General features: G+C 41.6%; 1 protein-coding gene across 1 annotated transcript; it reads left to right on the top strand.

Annotated features, from left to right (window-relative positions):
• Positions 1-14,217: 14,217 nt before the first annotated feature.
• Positions 14,218-15,904, top strand: LOC148039022 (ARM repeat superfamily protein). The gene has a single exon (XM_087674895.1). The coding sequence runs from the start codon at positions 14,394-14,396 to the stop codon at positions 15,264-15,266; it is 873 nt and encodes a 290-aa protein (XP_087531021.1). The 5' UTR covers positions 14,218-14,393; the 3' UTR covers positions 15,267-15,904.
• The last annotated feature ends 298 nt before the right edge of the window (positions 15,905-16,202 follow it).

The following is a 16,202-nucleotide window of genomic DNA, read 5'->3' on the forward strand; positions in this document are numbered from 1 at the left end:
TCCCATTCTAGTCCCCTAAAACGGCATGAATCAGGTTCTATTCTAATATTACCTAAAGGTCATTCATCTATAGAACCTTGTGAGAAGCTTCCCAGCTTTTTGGGACCACCCTGCCGTAGGATGGACCCGTTAGGGGTTCCACCCACCCGCTCCCCTTAATGGGCATTCTTCATTTACCTAATTAGGTCCTATCACATTCATGTGGGACATTTAAAAACAACTTCCTTAATTGCTCCTTTTAAGAAACAAGGTTTGTTTGCGTAACTTATGGCACTGACACAAAAATAGTTCAGACAAGTTCTTTGGAAGTAAACTTTATATTATCATCTTAACTGAAATACAAGTCTTGTCCAAAAAGGACGGATTTTGCAATCCATGAGGATGCGTCTTATTTCCTCCAAGTATCCATCCTTGCACTAGTAACAGGGCCTCGAGAATCTATCCCGAGTCACGTAGATTGTTTGAGTAGGACCCGAAGGTAGGGAATTTATGGCCAAATCCCTCCCCGGCATCCAAGCTTTCTCTTACATTCAAACTAACCCACGGAGAGACGTCTCATGGCAGGTTTGGTCCACGTTCCCATCACGATTGTTTGGAACCCCCTTGGCTAGGGTTGGCGGCCAGTTGGGGTACCTTGGCCGCCCTCCTTGAATTCAACCTGATTCATTATTCAATTTCCCATTGTGAGTTTGGGTCATTCATTCTTTTCATAGACATTGAACCTAGATTTGCAAGCACAAACAAACAATGAAGGCGAGTGCTCTCAAGACATCTGCTAAGGTGGAGTCCTCTTTTTTTTTTTGATGCTAACATCGCCTTTCTTGATCATTCCTTCCTTGGTGTCATTTTCCATTATTTTTCAGGGAATAGGGATACCCTCTGCTCGACCTCACCACTATGTATTAGGGTAGAGCACTTTCACTATAGTTTTAAATGATGGCTTCCCTGGGTTACTATCCTTTGATCCCCCTATCTTAGGATCTTCATCTAGGGTTTTGTTGGACCAATTGGTAATCATCTTTTCCTACCTTAGAACTCTATCGATTTCTAGGTTTACCCTAGGACCTAATCGTCATCAAGATAATCGATACTTATATTTACTCTTTTTGCAAGACAACATAAACCAATTCTACTTACCATTCTGAGATAGCTACGAGCATTGAATGTAGCTTGGCGAGTAGTCATTCTCCTTGTGGGTACTACATTCGAGCTTCCTTGTGTAGTTTGGGATGTTTCATATTCCGGAAGTGATATTTCTAAGCGTGATTTGGGCTCATCACGGTTGGCTATTGGGTTAGAGACCACGAGCGTGTTGACTTCAAGTAAAAATATGGTCATAAGGACAAGCCGATTTATTTTGCGACTAAGGTCCTAGGTGGGTCGAGTTAAACCTTGGCTTCAGTTATCAACCAAGACTTTATTTACCAAAATATTCCTTTCAAACAAGCTCAACAATTCATGTGTGCACCGTAATCTACATTTTTAGACTCATATCCCATTATGTGGTGCAATTGAAGCTATCCACAATGCTATGCAAGTCCCAATGCAAGTCTCCCCTAAGTTGTCAATGCGATGTGAGGTCCCTATTCATAGAAATCCCCTCAATACATTTATGCGACTCGAAAAGGCATGACTTATTACTCAAATGCGAGTGTACATGCATCCATTGAAAATGCAATTTAATTCTCTATGATGGTCTATAGAGTACAATTGACCTAGACGGAATGTTTAAGTCCCCCGACAATCTATGATTCATCTGTGGGAGTTAGATCTTATTTCTTGACTTGTTTTCGTTATACCCGTAGAAACCCAATCTATTTTCGACATCCCATGATTATTAAACCCCTCTTCAGCTACCTTCAAAATATGCAAACTACCAGACGCGAGGCATGACTTTATTTCTAATAATTCTTATGCTTAAATATTTGATTCTAGTTTCTAACATGGTAGCGATACATGGTTTTGGAGGGTCAAGTTAGCGTTTCCGCTTGATAAGGCTTTTGTGTTGATAGTGGTGTCTCTACTAACCCTTCCCCCATAGTCACGGCTTTTCTAGTCTCTTGAAAGAGCTTACGCTTTGGGGCCATTGTGGAGTTGGAGGTGGCCTTCGCTTCCTTCGAAGGACTCCTTGGTGCTGGAGTTACTACGTGTAGTCTTGCCTTTCGCAGACTCCTCATCAATTTTAGGCCAACGATGGAGAGGTTACAAGGTTTGCGATGGGGGAGAGATGGTACTCGAGCCTTTGCCCAAGGGAGGGGTTGGTTCTTGAACCTCTTCTCCCTCTCTCTCTTACTCTCTCCCTCTTAGTCTCCTTCACTAACTCTTCCTCTATTCTCTTTCTCACAGGATGGCCACAAGGGAAGGGGACGAGTAGTGTATACGTGGTAGGGAAGAGGGAGATATACAAGGAAGGAAGGGCAATAGATAGGGAGGAAAGGAAGAGAGAAAAAAAAATTATCCCCCCTCTTAGGAAGGGGGGGGTTTATATAGGTGAGGTGGGTAAAGATGGGGGGGGGGAGGAAAAGGAGAGAAGGAGGTCTTAACTACTCTCTGTGGTTCACGTTGCCATGTAGCATTATAGGAGGTTTAGTTGTCGTTATCTCATCCTGCGTCTGCATGCCATTTAACTCTTGTCTAACAGTTGTATTCTCCTTCTCCACTCCCATCGTCGAACTGCCGTCATCATTTTCCTTTTCTCCGTCTTCTCCCAATTCAACTCCCCCTTCCTCCGCCATCCGACGGCGTTGACAGGGGGAAGGAGAGGCATAAATAGTAATTATATATATATATATATATATATATATATATATATATATATATATATATATATATATATATATATATATATATATATATATATATATGTTTTTAAAAAAACAGGGAAAAGTTGACGGCGACAGCGCGAGAAATGGGGGGGATGTGATTGTGGTGGCGGGACAGTGGAACGGAAAAAGGGGGGGTGTCGTCGTCACGGCAGCGTGTTACAATCGGTGTAACCATGCAAGTCCAATGGTTCATCTACATCATAGAATAAGGAATAGTCCAATGTGCACTTGACATAGCACAATGTGCATCACATTGTATCCAAATGTGGCTTATGAAAGCTACACAAACTAACTCTCCAAATCAATTGTATAGTTTAGGTTTACTCTAGTGGTCATCAAATAGATAAGGCTATCTACAATCTTTTGATATATAGTGGCATCCTCAATCAAGTCACCCTCATATGCACTAAGCTTATCATTAACATCCAAAGGTACAGAAATAGGCTTGGAATCAACCATATCATTTTCTTCAACATATCCAACACATATTATCTCTGTGATGACAACCATATACCCTTTGGAATCTTGATTATCTCTATGCGGAGATTATAATGCAACTCTCCCAAATTCTTTATCTCAAATTCAGTCTTGAAAAGACCCTTTACATGGTCAATCTCTATCTCACTATCACCAATAATGATTAAATCATCCACGTATATTGTAATAACCACAATACCTACATCACTCTCATAGATATAAATTGAGTCATTAGCATGTGCTTTGCAAAATCCAAATTGACAAGGTATTCTGCAATCCTGTCATGCCATGCCTTGGGTGCTTGCTTCAATCCATATAAGGCCTTACAAAGTGTGCATACATCATCTCGATGATTCTCATCCATATAGCAAGGCGGTTTCTCCACATAGACTTCCTCTTGCAACTCCCCCTACAAGAAGGCTTTTTTAATATACATTCGATGCATGATCTATCCTTTTGATGTAGCCACTACTATGATTGTCCATATAGTGGCCATTTTAGCCACTAGAGTAAAAGTCCCTTCATAATCAATACCATGAGCGTGTAACCACTGGCAACCAGTCATGCCTTATAATGCTTAATAGATCCACTAGACTTGTGCTTGATCTTGTAAACCCATTTGCAACCAATAGCCTTCTTTCCTTCAAGTAAAGGCACCAACTCCCATGTGTCATTCTCCTTAAGTACAACCCTTTATTCATCCATAACACAATCCCAATACTCATTACCCATAGCATTCTCAAAACAAGTGGGTTCCTTATTTTACACAATCTTAGACATGTATGTATAGTGATGAGCTACATAGCTATCATATATCGATTGTTGCATTAGCTTTCTTACTCTACTTGGCCTGCGTGGATCCATGTCACTACTAGGTGCTTTAGCATCCTCTTGTGTCTGCCATACACTAGGTTTTTTAATATTTGGAATCCCAAACTCCTCATCCAAGCTTTTCTCAAAACCATTTGAATCAACATCAACATGAGAGAAACCTAATGATACATATATCATAATAGGTAAGTCCCCAACTTTCTCTTTACCCTTTCTTAACATCCGTGATGTACTTGGCAGAGTAACCCATGACCTCAATCTAGCACTCCAAGGTCTATAAATAGAATCATGACTAGGAGACTCTTGTGGTCCACTCAATGTTTGTGGTGACTACTTGCCTATTTTTTGAGCCACACTCTCATACTCATCAATCCAAACTGTATTTTACACATTATTGTACCAACTACTCATTTTATAAAAAACAACTTCCATGCTAGCTCTAAGCTCATGTGTAACAGGGTTATAATATCTATATCCCTTTTGATCAAGAGAATATCCAACAAATACACTTTTTTTTGCTTTCGTATCCAATTTAGTGTGCAACTCATCAAGATATGCACATAAGCAATACATTAAAATACTTTTAGGTGGGATTGATTTGGCTTTATACTCATAGACTTCTCTTTGGTATTGATTTCATATGTAGGATGTTAAGCCTATTGATTGCCCTTTACCTTCCCATGTGAAGGTCAATCATTTAGTAAGCCAATTAGCAAAAGACCAAGATGTCCAAGATCCCTTATGCATATGTAGTGGATAGTTTGATTTATGCCATGATAGCTACTCACTCAGATATAGCATTTGCAATGGGAGTTGTGGCATATTATACAGCTACACTTGGCAGACAATATTGGGACACTGCGAAGGATATCATGAGGTACCTAAAAGGCACTGCAAATATGTGCATTTGCTTATGGTGGCCAAGATAGTATTCGTAGGTTACACTAACTTAGACTATGCACAACATGTAGATAATAAGAAGTCCACCTTTGGGTATGTCTTCACTTTTGCTAGAGATGATGTTTCTTAGATGTCCAGGGTGCCTTTCATCTTGCACTCCCATATGCCATAGGATCCTTCTCAACCATATTGCTTCACATGTAGCAAAACAAGCTACCTTGTACTCTGCTTCGGTAGAAGACAATGCCACTATTGGCTACTTCTTACTAATCCAAGAGAAAATTCCTGAACCCAAAGATAAACAATAACCAAAAACCGACTTCCTAGAATCACTATCTCCCACCCAATGTGAGTCACAATTCCCCACAAGAGAAGTTTCGGAACTATATGTGATACCGTAGTCAAGAGTTTCCTTCAAGTATATGAGCACCCACATCCTAGCTTTCCAATGACTCTCCCGGAGGTTAGTTTGAGAGCTTGCTCAAAATACCAACAGCAAACTGATATTTGGTCTGGTGTTACACAAGTAGATAAGACTGCCAACCAACCTCCTATACCTCCCAAAGTCTGCTAGTGCTTATGTATCCTCAACGGATAACTTTGCATTCACCTCCATAGGTGTAGCTATCTTCTTGCACTTGGTCATGCCAAATGCCTTCAAGATCTCCCATGCACACTTCTTCTGAGAGATGAAGATCTTTCCTGGCTCTTGCCAGACTTCAACCCCCAAACAATAGTGCAGCAAGCCCAAGTCTGCCATTTCAAATTCAGAACTCAAAGCCTTTCAAGTTTGGTTGATCATATCTTTATAGTCACCTATAATAAGAAGGTCATCCACATATAGGACAATCACTACAGACTTTTCACCATCCCTGTAAACATACAAGTTAGCATATGAGACACATCTTTTGAAGTTTAAGTTTAAAAAGAACATATCTATCCAATGGTACCATGCTGGGGCTTGTTTTAGCCCATACAATACCTTCTTCAGCTTAAACACTTTGTTCTCAGAATGGGGAGCCTCAAACCCTGGTGGCTGAGCCACGTGCACCTCCTCCTTGAGGTCACCATTTAAGAACACTGACTTAACATCCATTTGGTAAATTGGTCACTGCTTGTGGGTGGTCACTGCAAGTGCTATGCGAATAGTGGTCATTTTGGCAATTGGAAAAAATGACTCTTGAAAATCAAACCCTTCAACCTGTGAAAATCCCTATGCAACCAGTCTAGCTTTGTACTTTTCTAAGGTATCATCAGCCTTGTACTTTACCTTCCAAATCCACTTGGTGCCAATAACCTTCCGCTTTGCTGGTGGCTGATCCACTAGCTCCCAAGTGTCATTCTTCATTATGCTATCATACTCGGCTTGCATAGCTACCTTCCATGCTGGAGCTGCAAGTGCTTCTTCTAAGTCAGTTGGCTCCTTTACTTCTCTCACAATCTCAGCCATTAAGGCCATATTGACTATATGTGAGTAGAATCCCTCCTTTGCTCCTCTATTCTCTAAGACCTCCTTGATTTGTCTGCCTTCTCCTCAATAGATGTAGGCATAGGATTATTGTGGTCATAGAGTTGCTTCACCCAACATAGCAATGGCTTTTCCGGTGGGGTGATGTCAGGTTGGTGAACTTTTTCCTCATCATCGATGCTGCCTCCTCCTTAAGGATAGGGACAACTCTTGCGACAGATTCATAGTGGACTACTTTTTCTCTTGATGATAAAATAGAAGAACTTGCCTTCTCCTCCTCCACTGTATGTGGCTACTCCTTGAACACCACATCACGGCTTGCGATGATCTTCTTTGCCTCTTGGTCATATAATTTGTAAGCCTTCTACTCATCACTATAACCCAAGAAGATAGGTTTTTTGTTTTTTGGTTTTAACTTGTTTCTCTTTTCATCTGGAACATGTGCGTAACATTCACATCCAAAAATTTTGAAATGTGAGGCATATGGTTTCTTACCAATGAAGCCTCATGAGGTGTTTTTCCTTCGAGAGCCCCTATGTAGCTCTGATTTAGAATGTAGACTGTAGTATTAGCAACTTCAGCCCAAAAATGGTTAGGCAATCCCTTACCCTTTAGCATGCATCTTGCTATCTCCACAATGGTGCGATTTCTACGTTCCACAACACTGTTCTGTTGAGGTGTGTGAGGCTTCGTCAATTGACGCTTGATCCCTTTTCTCTTGCAAAAGTCCTGAAACTCCTTTGCATTGAACTCACCACCACCATCTATTGTAAATTTCTTCACACTTTTCCCTATTTCATTCTCAACAAGTTTTAGCCATTATTTAAACTTACCAAAATCTTGAGCCTTATCATGAAGCAAGTACATCCACATCTTCCTATTGTAGTCGTCCACAATCAACATAATATAAGAATTTTCCCCCAAGGCCTGTGTAGGCATCTTACCGCACAAGTCAGCATGCACCAACTCTAGAGGAGCACGTGCTCTATCCTTGCTTTCCTGTGGAAACGCCTTTCTCTGTTGCTTGCCCATCATACATGCTTCACATGGTTCCTTCAATTTAGTCACTATAGGTAGGTGAGCAACCATACCTTTCTTATGCATCTCCTTCAACACTACAAATCTGATGTATCCAAACCTTTCATGCCATAGCTTACTTGTGCCCACTCTAGCGGTGGTTGTAAGAGCACTTAGCTCATACAGGTGGTTTCTTCTTTCTCCTTTGCCAACAACTTTGCCACAACGCTGTCGAGAATTTCTACACCTATCTTCTTGAACCTTAATTCATGACCAAGATTAGTTATGGCAACAAACTGATAACAAATTTCTCCTAATTTTGGGAATACACAACACATTTGAAAGATTTTTTACTTCACCATTTATAGCAATAAAAGAAATAGTACATGTGACCGCAGTAGAGCATTTTGCATCATTTCCAACCGTCACAGTGATGGATTCTTATAGAGGCTACATAGAAATGTATAGACCTTTCTTGTTGGTCGTGTGATGAGAGGCCCCACTATCCAACACACATGAGTCAGTGGTAGATTATTCTTGTACCTAGAAACACACTTTATCAATGGTCACCATGAATAACTCCAACTCTACTTCAGTCGTATTGGTTGTCTCTTTCCCTTTACTTTTAAGGGTACCATTATTTTCATCTGCCTTCTTGACACGACAATCTGCGATTGCATGTCCTTTCTTCTTGCAATAGAAGCGCTCTCCTTGAAAATTCATCTTACTGCCCTTCTTGTTTTTGTCACCATCATTTTTAGTGAAGGAACCGCCTTTTCCTTTTGCATTGGCAGAGAATGCAACCTCAACTCCTCCTCCATCAATAATGCACAAAACTCCTCAAAAGTCAAAGCTTGAGGTCTCACTTGAGTATTAAGGGCAATTACTACTCCATTAAACTTTTGTGGACAAATCTGAAGACACTTGAGTGTCCCAACGCCAATCATCTGGTCGCGCAGATTCTTAATCTAGGTGATGAATGCTTCATCCGTCTCTCCTTCAGCAAACCTCTGCTACTAGTTGATTCTCCAAGTTTTAAATCCTTGTTTAGTTTTGTGTTTCATACCAAGTCCTCAATACATTCCAAGCCTCTGATGCTTTGGTTGTATGCTGAATCAAAGTCAGAACAACTTGTAACTAAGGCACACAATGCATGTGCATTCCTTTGTTTCCAAGCTCGTAGAAGATCTGCATTTAGAGGAATCATCACACTAGAATTTGATGGGTCGGGGGTAGGCTATGGTTCTACGTCAGTCCCCAACACAGTCTCCAAAAGCTCATAAGAATCAAGGATAGTTGTAATTTTGAAATTCCACAAGGTGTAGTTTGTACCATCTAACTTGCCTTTGCTGAAGGTTAGTGGACGAATCCTTAGTGTTTGAATAGCCAAAACAGTAGCATCACCTCCTCACGGGGGATTCACTAGTAGTAATAAGGAGACGTCACCTGCGTGCAAGAAATATATGAAAATACCCCTTATCTACCCCCTATTTATGGAACCTTACCTTATAAAATGTACCTTCCTTCCCTTAAATAACCCCCCTCCCTTACACTCACGTGGTACCATACGGTAAACCCTAGTGGACCCCCCGGGCACCTCCTACACCAATGATGCGCCAAAATGGCTTTTGGAAGTTTACATAGTTCCTCTTTGCTATTGAAGCCTTTGCCTCTTGCGCACTCTTCAATCCCTAGAGCCCCCTGGGCTCTGATACCATATAAAAATTACACAGCGTAGTGAAAAAAATCTGAGAAAGAGATAGAGAGTACACAATAGATAAGAGGAGAATAAGCAAATTCTTTAGCTCCAAACAACTAATAGAAAGATGGCTCTATCCATCCATGTGCTTCCCCTATGAACCTTGGATGGTGATCTAGACAGAAGATAGGTGAAGAGCTTAAGGCTAGTTGAAACAACTCTGACTGGGTGAAAGATAGATAATGAAAACTGTGAAGGGGTCTACCTTTTATAGCCTGTGAAGGGGGTCATGATAGATAACCTTCCATATGCACCTGTGTCTATTGACCTTCCATATGCACATGTGTCTGTTGACCTTCCATGTACACCTCCACTAGTTGGCTAGGGAATATTCCCTTTACTGTTGGCTAGGGCCTCTAATAACTCCCGTATCCCGCAACTCGATGTAATATGCCTCAAGTTGATACCATCTTAACTAATTCGTCTAATCCAAAGATTAGATCCACAACGGTCACCTTTTTGCCATGTGACCTCATTTGACATACAAGTCAGGACTTAACCAATATCCAGACTCACATGTGGCTTCTCCACATAATGGGGGCCTTACAACTATGAGCACCATGGATCATTGGTGGTACCTTATGAGGGTGGGGCATTGAGCATATCTAACATGCAGGTGGTGGATGTCCATCATTATCACTTCATCCTTTTTTCTTTCAATGAAATTTTGGATAAAGGAAAGGCCGGTCACACATTGTGACTGTTGGAGTTTCCACATCTCTTCTCTCTCTCTCTCTCTCTCTCTCTCTCTCTCTCTCTCTCTCTCTCTCTCTCCTTCCACCATAGCTCTTGCTTATGTTTGCATGCTTTCACTCCGGACTTACTCCTTCAACTGGTATCAGACATTAGAGGAGCTTCTTCATCCTTTGCTTCAGCCCAGATTCAAAGCTTCAACTCAAGGTTTCATGGCAACCATTGTTTCTTTCTCTCGAGGTATGCATTGAATCTTTCCTTCTTTCGGCTTCTTCCATCTTGATCCACACTTGTTGATGAGCTTCCCAAGGCTTAGGTGAGTCTTGTTGAGTGTATATTGAATTGAGGAGCAACCATTTTAACCATTTTGAGTGGATATAGAGCATGTTATAGAAGTCATGGATAGTTATGACAACTTGATACAACACTGTTGTATTTGGCCATAACTTTTGCATATGATATCAGGTTTAGGTGTTCTATAGCTAGAAATAAAGAGCATGGTGAGATATACAAATTGATCACTCATAGAGTTGATTTTATGCAGTTTTCTATTCTCTATTTCATTTTCATATAGAGAAGAATTATTCTAATTTGGACAACAAACATAAATTCCATAATGCATGTGTGATGCTTCACGAATGATATTTTGGTACCCGAATGGTATGATTATGCTTTTGGGATGATTTGAGGACACATTTGGCTTATTTTTCTTAGAGATTTCATTGCTATAATGACATGGTTGAATGTCATTTATTTGGAAAAAGCATATGCCTCTTGTCAATTGATGCTTCAAAGGCTTGGCATTGATGCCAGAATGTTCGCTTGATACTTGGGGATGCTTGACACATGTCTTAGAATGCTTTTGGGCTTTGATTGAGCTCACATCTACTTAGTTTTGATTGTTATATCCTTGTTGTTCATAGTGAAGAGCAAGTAGGTGTCTAATACAGATTATGCTCCTTATGCTTTGAAGCTACTCGAGTACCACATATTGAATGTATCAACACTTTGGTTGTCATGTATGCCTATGGATATGTTTATGACATGCTCCTAAGCTAAGATTGGAGCTTGGATGCTTTGATATTGACTGTCATTTGTGTCCTTGGATGCTACAGTCAAAGCCTCACTAACTACTTGGGTTCAATGCTTCTAGATGTATGCTCTATGGATCTTGGATAATCGGATGTCATTCACATGATGTTCTGAGGAGCTACTCGACTTTATGCACTAAGCCACATTAGCACTTGGATATACTATAGAGTATTTGGTTTATGCAATTGAGCTTGAGCCTATTACAAATGAGATAGTGGGACTCATTGTGGCATGTACATGCTCTCTTGATATTTATTGGATGCAGTTACCCTATTGTGGGATGATTTGATCTCTTAGCTTGGACTCAATACTTATATCTATTAAGGTGTTGTCAATGGTATTTATATGCTTTTGGGTTATGTATTAAGCTTTAATCAATGGGTTATGCATATTTAATTTCTTGTCATTTACCTTTGAGACCTACCGTATGCATAATGTGCCGATTGCATGTATGGTTTCTAACACACTGCATTTGTGATAGTCTTCAATATCGGTTCTCCCTAGCTTCTTCCTTCTTGGTTGCTCATAGTTGGTTGTTAGCATATTGTTGCAATTTATTACAAAAACCTATCATTTAATGCATGCTATTTAAGGGCAATCACCTAGACTTGATAGTCTTTTGCTTACAATATGTGGATAGCTCATTACTTTGGTAGTATCATGTCTCCCATTTGATTAGCAGCGGCTTTGGGGCTGATTTGCAAGGTTGAAATAGTTGATGAATCTTCTCATGAGGGAAGGGATGTCTCTATCTGCACACTTGAATGCGTTTCACTTCATCATCAGACATTTAACTTCGTAGGAGATTAAGTTCAAGGATACTTTGCATCTTTTATTTTTACTTGGTACTCTACCTAAGTTGTGAGATACTTTCCGTATGACTATCAGTGCTAAGGTGCCCTCTTGACAGAAGAGGAAAACCGAAAGAACATGGATGCTTCCCATACATCCGTTGCATTGACTGTGAGAGGCTGGCATGATGGAAATGGCCATGGTAGAGACTCTAACAAGTCTTAGTCTAGGACACATGGACAATCTTGTAGTAAGTCACGTGGCCATAAGTGCGGTCTTACTTGTCGCACTCCCTTCATATGTTACATAGGTTCCTTCAAGCCATTGAGAAACACATGCAAGCTTAAGAAAGCTTTCACATTCAAGCTATCAAAGTACAACTAAAGGCATCTTGGGATGTAGATGGGGATATGCTTCAAGGTTTTCCTTTAGCACCTTGAACTCAACGAGAAAGGAGACCATTGCATGCATCAAGTCAAAAGGCAATCTAATAATGAAAAATCTAGAGTGCAATACCAATCGCACATACTTTTGGTTGGAAGGAACATTGTTAACGGCTTTATTTTGTCGGGCTTCTTTATACTAGTCAGTTAGACAAGGGTGCCCTCTTGCCCTACTTTCGTTTGCTTCATAGATGATCCTCTATTTAGATGTTTAGAGAAGAGGGCATATGATGGGACTCTTCAAGGCTTACCTCTACGTTGAGACAACATGTTTGTGAGCTCTTTTTGTGGAGGACAATGCCAACATTCCCTCTATTCTAATGGAGGTATATGATATTCATCATGGACGGAACCGGTTCTAATGAATGGAGAGGATGAGGAGCAAACATGGCTAAGGATATACACCTTCAAGATTTGGGTCTCCCACTAGTTCTTTAGGAACAAATAGATTGCCCACTCCATCTCTTGGTAATCGATAACTTCTGCTAGAGAGGAGGGTAGCGATCAATTAGGGACAAGGCAAATAGGATGGGCCTTTTCATGGTTGAGGAGACCAAATGAAGTATAACTTTGGTCTCTACTACTTTGTTTTTTCAAACATTCTATCAAGCTACCTCGAGGTATCCAATAACAGTTTTGTCATGGGAGGACATCATATTTAGTAAGGACCTTACGATCAAAATCTTTGGCTCAAAAGCCACAAAGAACATGGTTCAAGAGTGGTAAAACATATTGAGAGACTGCACATGGGTTGGTTAGGACACTTGAAAGGGGACCCTTTTTAATGAACAATTATCTAGCTTACCCCTAAAGCTTTTGAGGGAGAGATGGAGAAAGAAGTTTCCACACATCTAAGTCTTGAAAGATAAGGATCTAATGAATTTGGAGAGCATCCCCTTCAAAGAGGCTAAACCTCCTAGCTTGGCACATTCTCATTTGGAAACTACTTATCAAAACACTCTTGGAAAAAGTTTGGGAGATGCTCTCCTATGTGCCTATTGTGTGGCAAGAGGAATAAGAATGTTCCCCACCTGTTTTGGGAGTGTCAAGAGGTCCATGCCTTGTGGAGCAAAATTGGTCGATGGGTGGAGCAGGCGAGCCTCTTTGGCCACTTGTCTTTGTGAAGTATGGTACTAGGTGATATGGAGAAGATGGATAAAGAAACTTGGAGATTTTCGAGACTAATTAGACTTAACACCTCTTGAGTTGTTTGGTGTTTTAGGAATAATAGTATTTATGGTTATGAGAGTTTTGGGAAGACTATCTTGAAGGAAGTTAAATTCAAAAAGAGGGAAGTAGTAGGTGTTTTTGGGAAGTTTGGGGCCAAGAGGCCTAGTTTTAAGATAATGTTCAAGAAGCATTAGAATTTCTTATACGAAACACTTTATTTTGCATTGAAAGAAACAATGAGTGATGGGACAAAAGCCATTGTGGTGGGCTAATGGGACTTTGGTAGCTAGTCATATCACATCCTTGAGGATGCAAATATCTTACTTTTTGACTACACTTTGCATATTATGAGAAAAGGGTGAGAGAAAGCACATACGTCAATACCATGCAATGTATGGGGCAAGCCTTAAGGTAGGGCCAATGGCCATGTTGAAACTCAAGGAAGCTCGCACTAATAAGTTTTGAGTAAGCCGAAACATTGGAAATAAATAAAGGTTTGGAGAATGCGCTGAGTCGAAGGAAACTCGAACGAATCATTTAAGAGGAAAGGAAGTTTGAAGAATGGGCCACCTGAGAAGAAATTCGATTATGCAAGACGTCGACATAGTCAGTCAGGTCACGCGAAGAACCACCCTTAATATCCTTACCCTTGGTAGATAATTAGGTTGAGCGACTTGGGTGTGAATCGCGTTTGGACAAAGGTAAGGTTTCAAAATATTTAGGCGGAGACTTACCGAGATAGTCAGGCATACTATAATGGACAACTGCCCGCGTGGAACGAGTAAAAGACGTAAGAGGAGGCTCAAAGAACAGAAAGATCTCTCTCTCTCTCTCTCTTTCTCTCTGTGCTTCTATTTTGAGCCTGTTCTGGCGTCTTGGCTTTCTTGCCGCTGCATCATTATCTCCCATGGTGGCGCTGCTCCTGGATGGACATCAAGTGTCGGAACGCCCTCTCCCTTGTCTCCAAGCTTGCCTCCTCCTCCCTCGATCAGCAACGCCAGGGCGTCCAAGAGCTCCGCCTCCTCGCCAAATGGGACAACCACAACCGCCTTGCCATCGCCAACGCTGGCTCCATCCCTCTCCTCCTTGGCCTTGCTGCCTCTTCCCCTGACCCTAAGATCCAGACCGACGCCATCACCACCCTCCTCAACCTCTCCATCCTGCCCTCCAACAAAGACCTCATCGTGCACACCCCTTCCTCCCTTGCCTCCATCCTCCACGCCCTCTCCGCCGCATCTGACATGGAAGCTCGTGAGAACGCAGCTGCCCTGCTGTTTAGCCTCACGATCACAGAGGATCACAGGCTGGCCATTGGCAGCACCCCTGGCATGATCCCGGCCTTACTCGATCTGTTGCGTGGGGGATCCTCCCAGGCCAAAAAGGATGCTCTCAAGGCTCTCTTCCATATCGCCATGTGCCATGATAACAGGTCAGATATGGTGGAACTCGGAGCTGTGTCCGTGCTCACATCTCTTCTCATCCAGGGAACCCCAAAGGTTGTGGAGGATGTCCTGGCTGTCCTTGCACAGATTGCAGGATGTGTGGAGTCTGTGGCCGCCTTCCGGAAGGCATCTGCAATCCATCTGTTGGTTGATCTTCTGGATACAGGCAGCCCTCGGGCTCAAGAGAACGCTGCATCGGTGCTGCTCAATCTCTGCAAGAGTGGGGGCGATAGCGTGGTTGAGGAAGTTGCGGACTTTCCTTCGTGCATACAGGCATTATCTGTAATGATGGCCAGTGGATCTCTCAGGGGGAAGAACAAGGCAAGCTCTTTGCTGCAAATGCTAATTGTTGGATGAGGAGGATGTGCGACAGGTAGTACAGCCACAGGGTCTCTCATGGGGGGGGGGGGGGAGAACAAGGCAAGCTTCTTGTTGCAAATGCCAGTTGCAGGATGAGGAGGATGCATTGCGGGAGTCATCTGACAAGTGTACATACAGTGGACTGAGCAATCCATCATTTATCATGTAAGTGGACTTGTCTAGATTCTGAATCGCCATGGAGAAGGTGTTCTTCTATCAAAAGTGGATGTCAGGGCAGAACATGGCAAGCTCCCTGATTTAAAGAGAGAGGTGTGTGCATTGAGAAATCGGAATTCTCTGACATTCTGCAAGCATTTCTGAAGCCTCAAATCTCAAAGGACATGCATGTGCCCTTCCATACGGGCACTACATTATGTGATGATGGGATATTGGATAGTGAAGGGGGAAAAACCAATTGATTGATACCTTTCAATGAGTCAGGTTTTCCACACAGGACAAGATTGTTCTGTTAGTTTGGGGTGTTTTTGATGCACCCATCAGGTTTCAGGAGGAAGGATGTAAATTATGATGTTTGCCCATCTCGATGCCTCCATGATTTGTAAGCTCTAGTTTTCAGGGCGTTTCCAAAGCTTTGCTCGCTAGCTCTTTTCATTATGTACATGCTCTTGAGGAAAGTGCCTCCCAGTGTATTAGAATTTCAGATGTGGATTTTTATGGTTAAACACCATCATTCATGCAATGGACTCTGTTGTGATCTAACTCTAGGTCCATATTGACATGTCGAAATTAGACTTGAAAAAGTACCCTCTTAAGTATACGATCAGGTGTTTCATAACGAGGCTCATGGACTGAGTACTTGCTTTCATTATACTGATCTATTCCTCACGAAACACAGTTTTGGAAGCCAATAGAAAGCCTTCAAAACACCTTAAAAGATTTGGCATTTTGTGCACATTATGGAATATAGGGGTG

Source organism: Lygodium microphyllum, chromosome 3, assembly GCF_053477565.2.
Source record: "Lygodium microphyllum isolate KBCC chromosome 3, Lygodium_microphyllum_v1.1.10, whole genome shotgun sequence".
In the NCBI taxonomy this organism is placed as follows: Eukaryota; Viridiplantae; Streptophyta; class Polypodiopsida; order Schizaeales; family Lygodiaceae; genus Lygodium; species Lygodium microphyllum.

Bases quoted from the DNA above. Each gene is read 5' to 3' on its own strand.
- LOC148039022 (XM_087674895.1), top strand. From the start codon at position 14,394: ATGGACATCAAGTGTCGGAACGCCCTCTCCCTTGTCTCCAAGCTTGCC.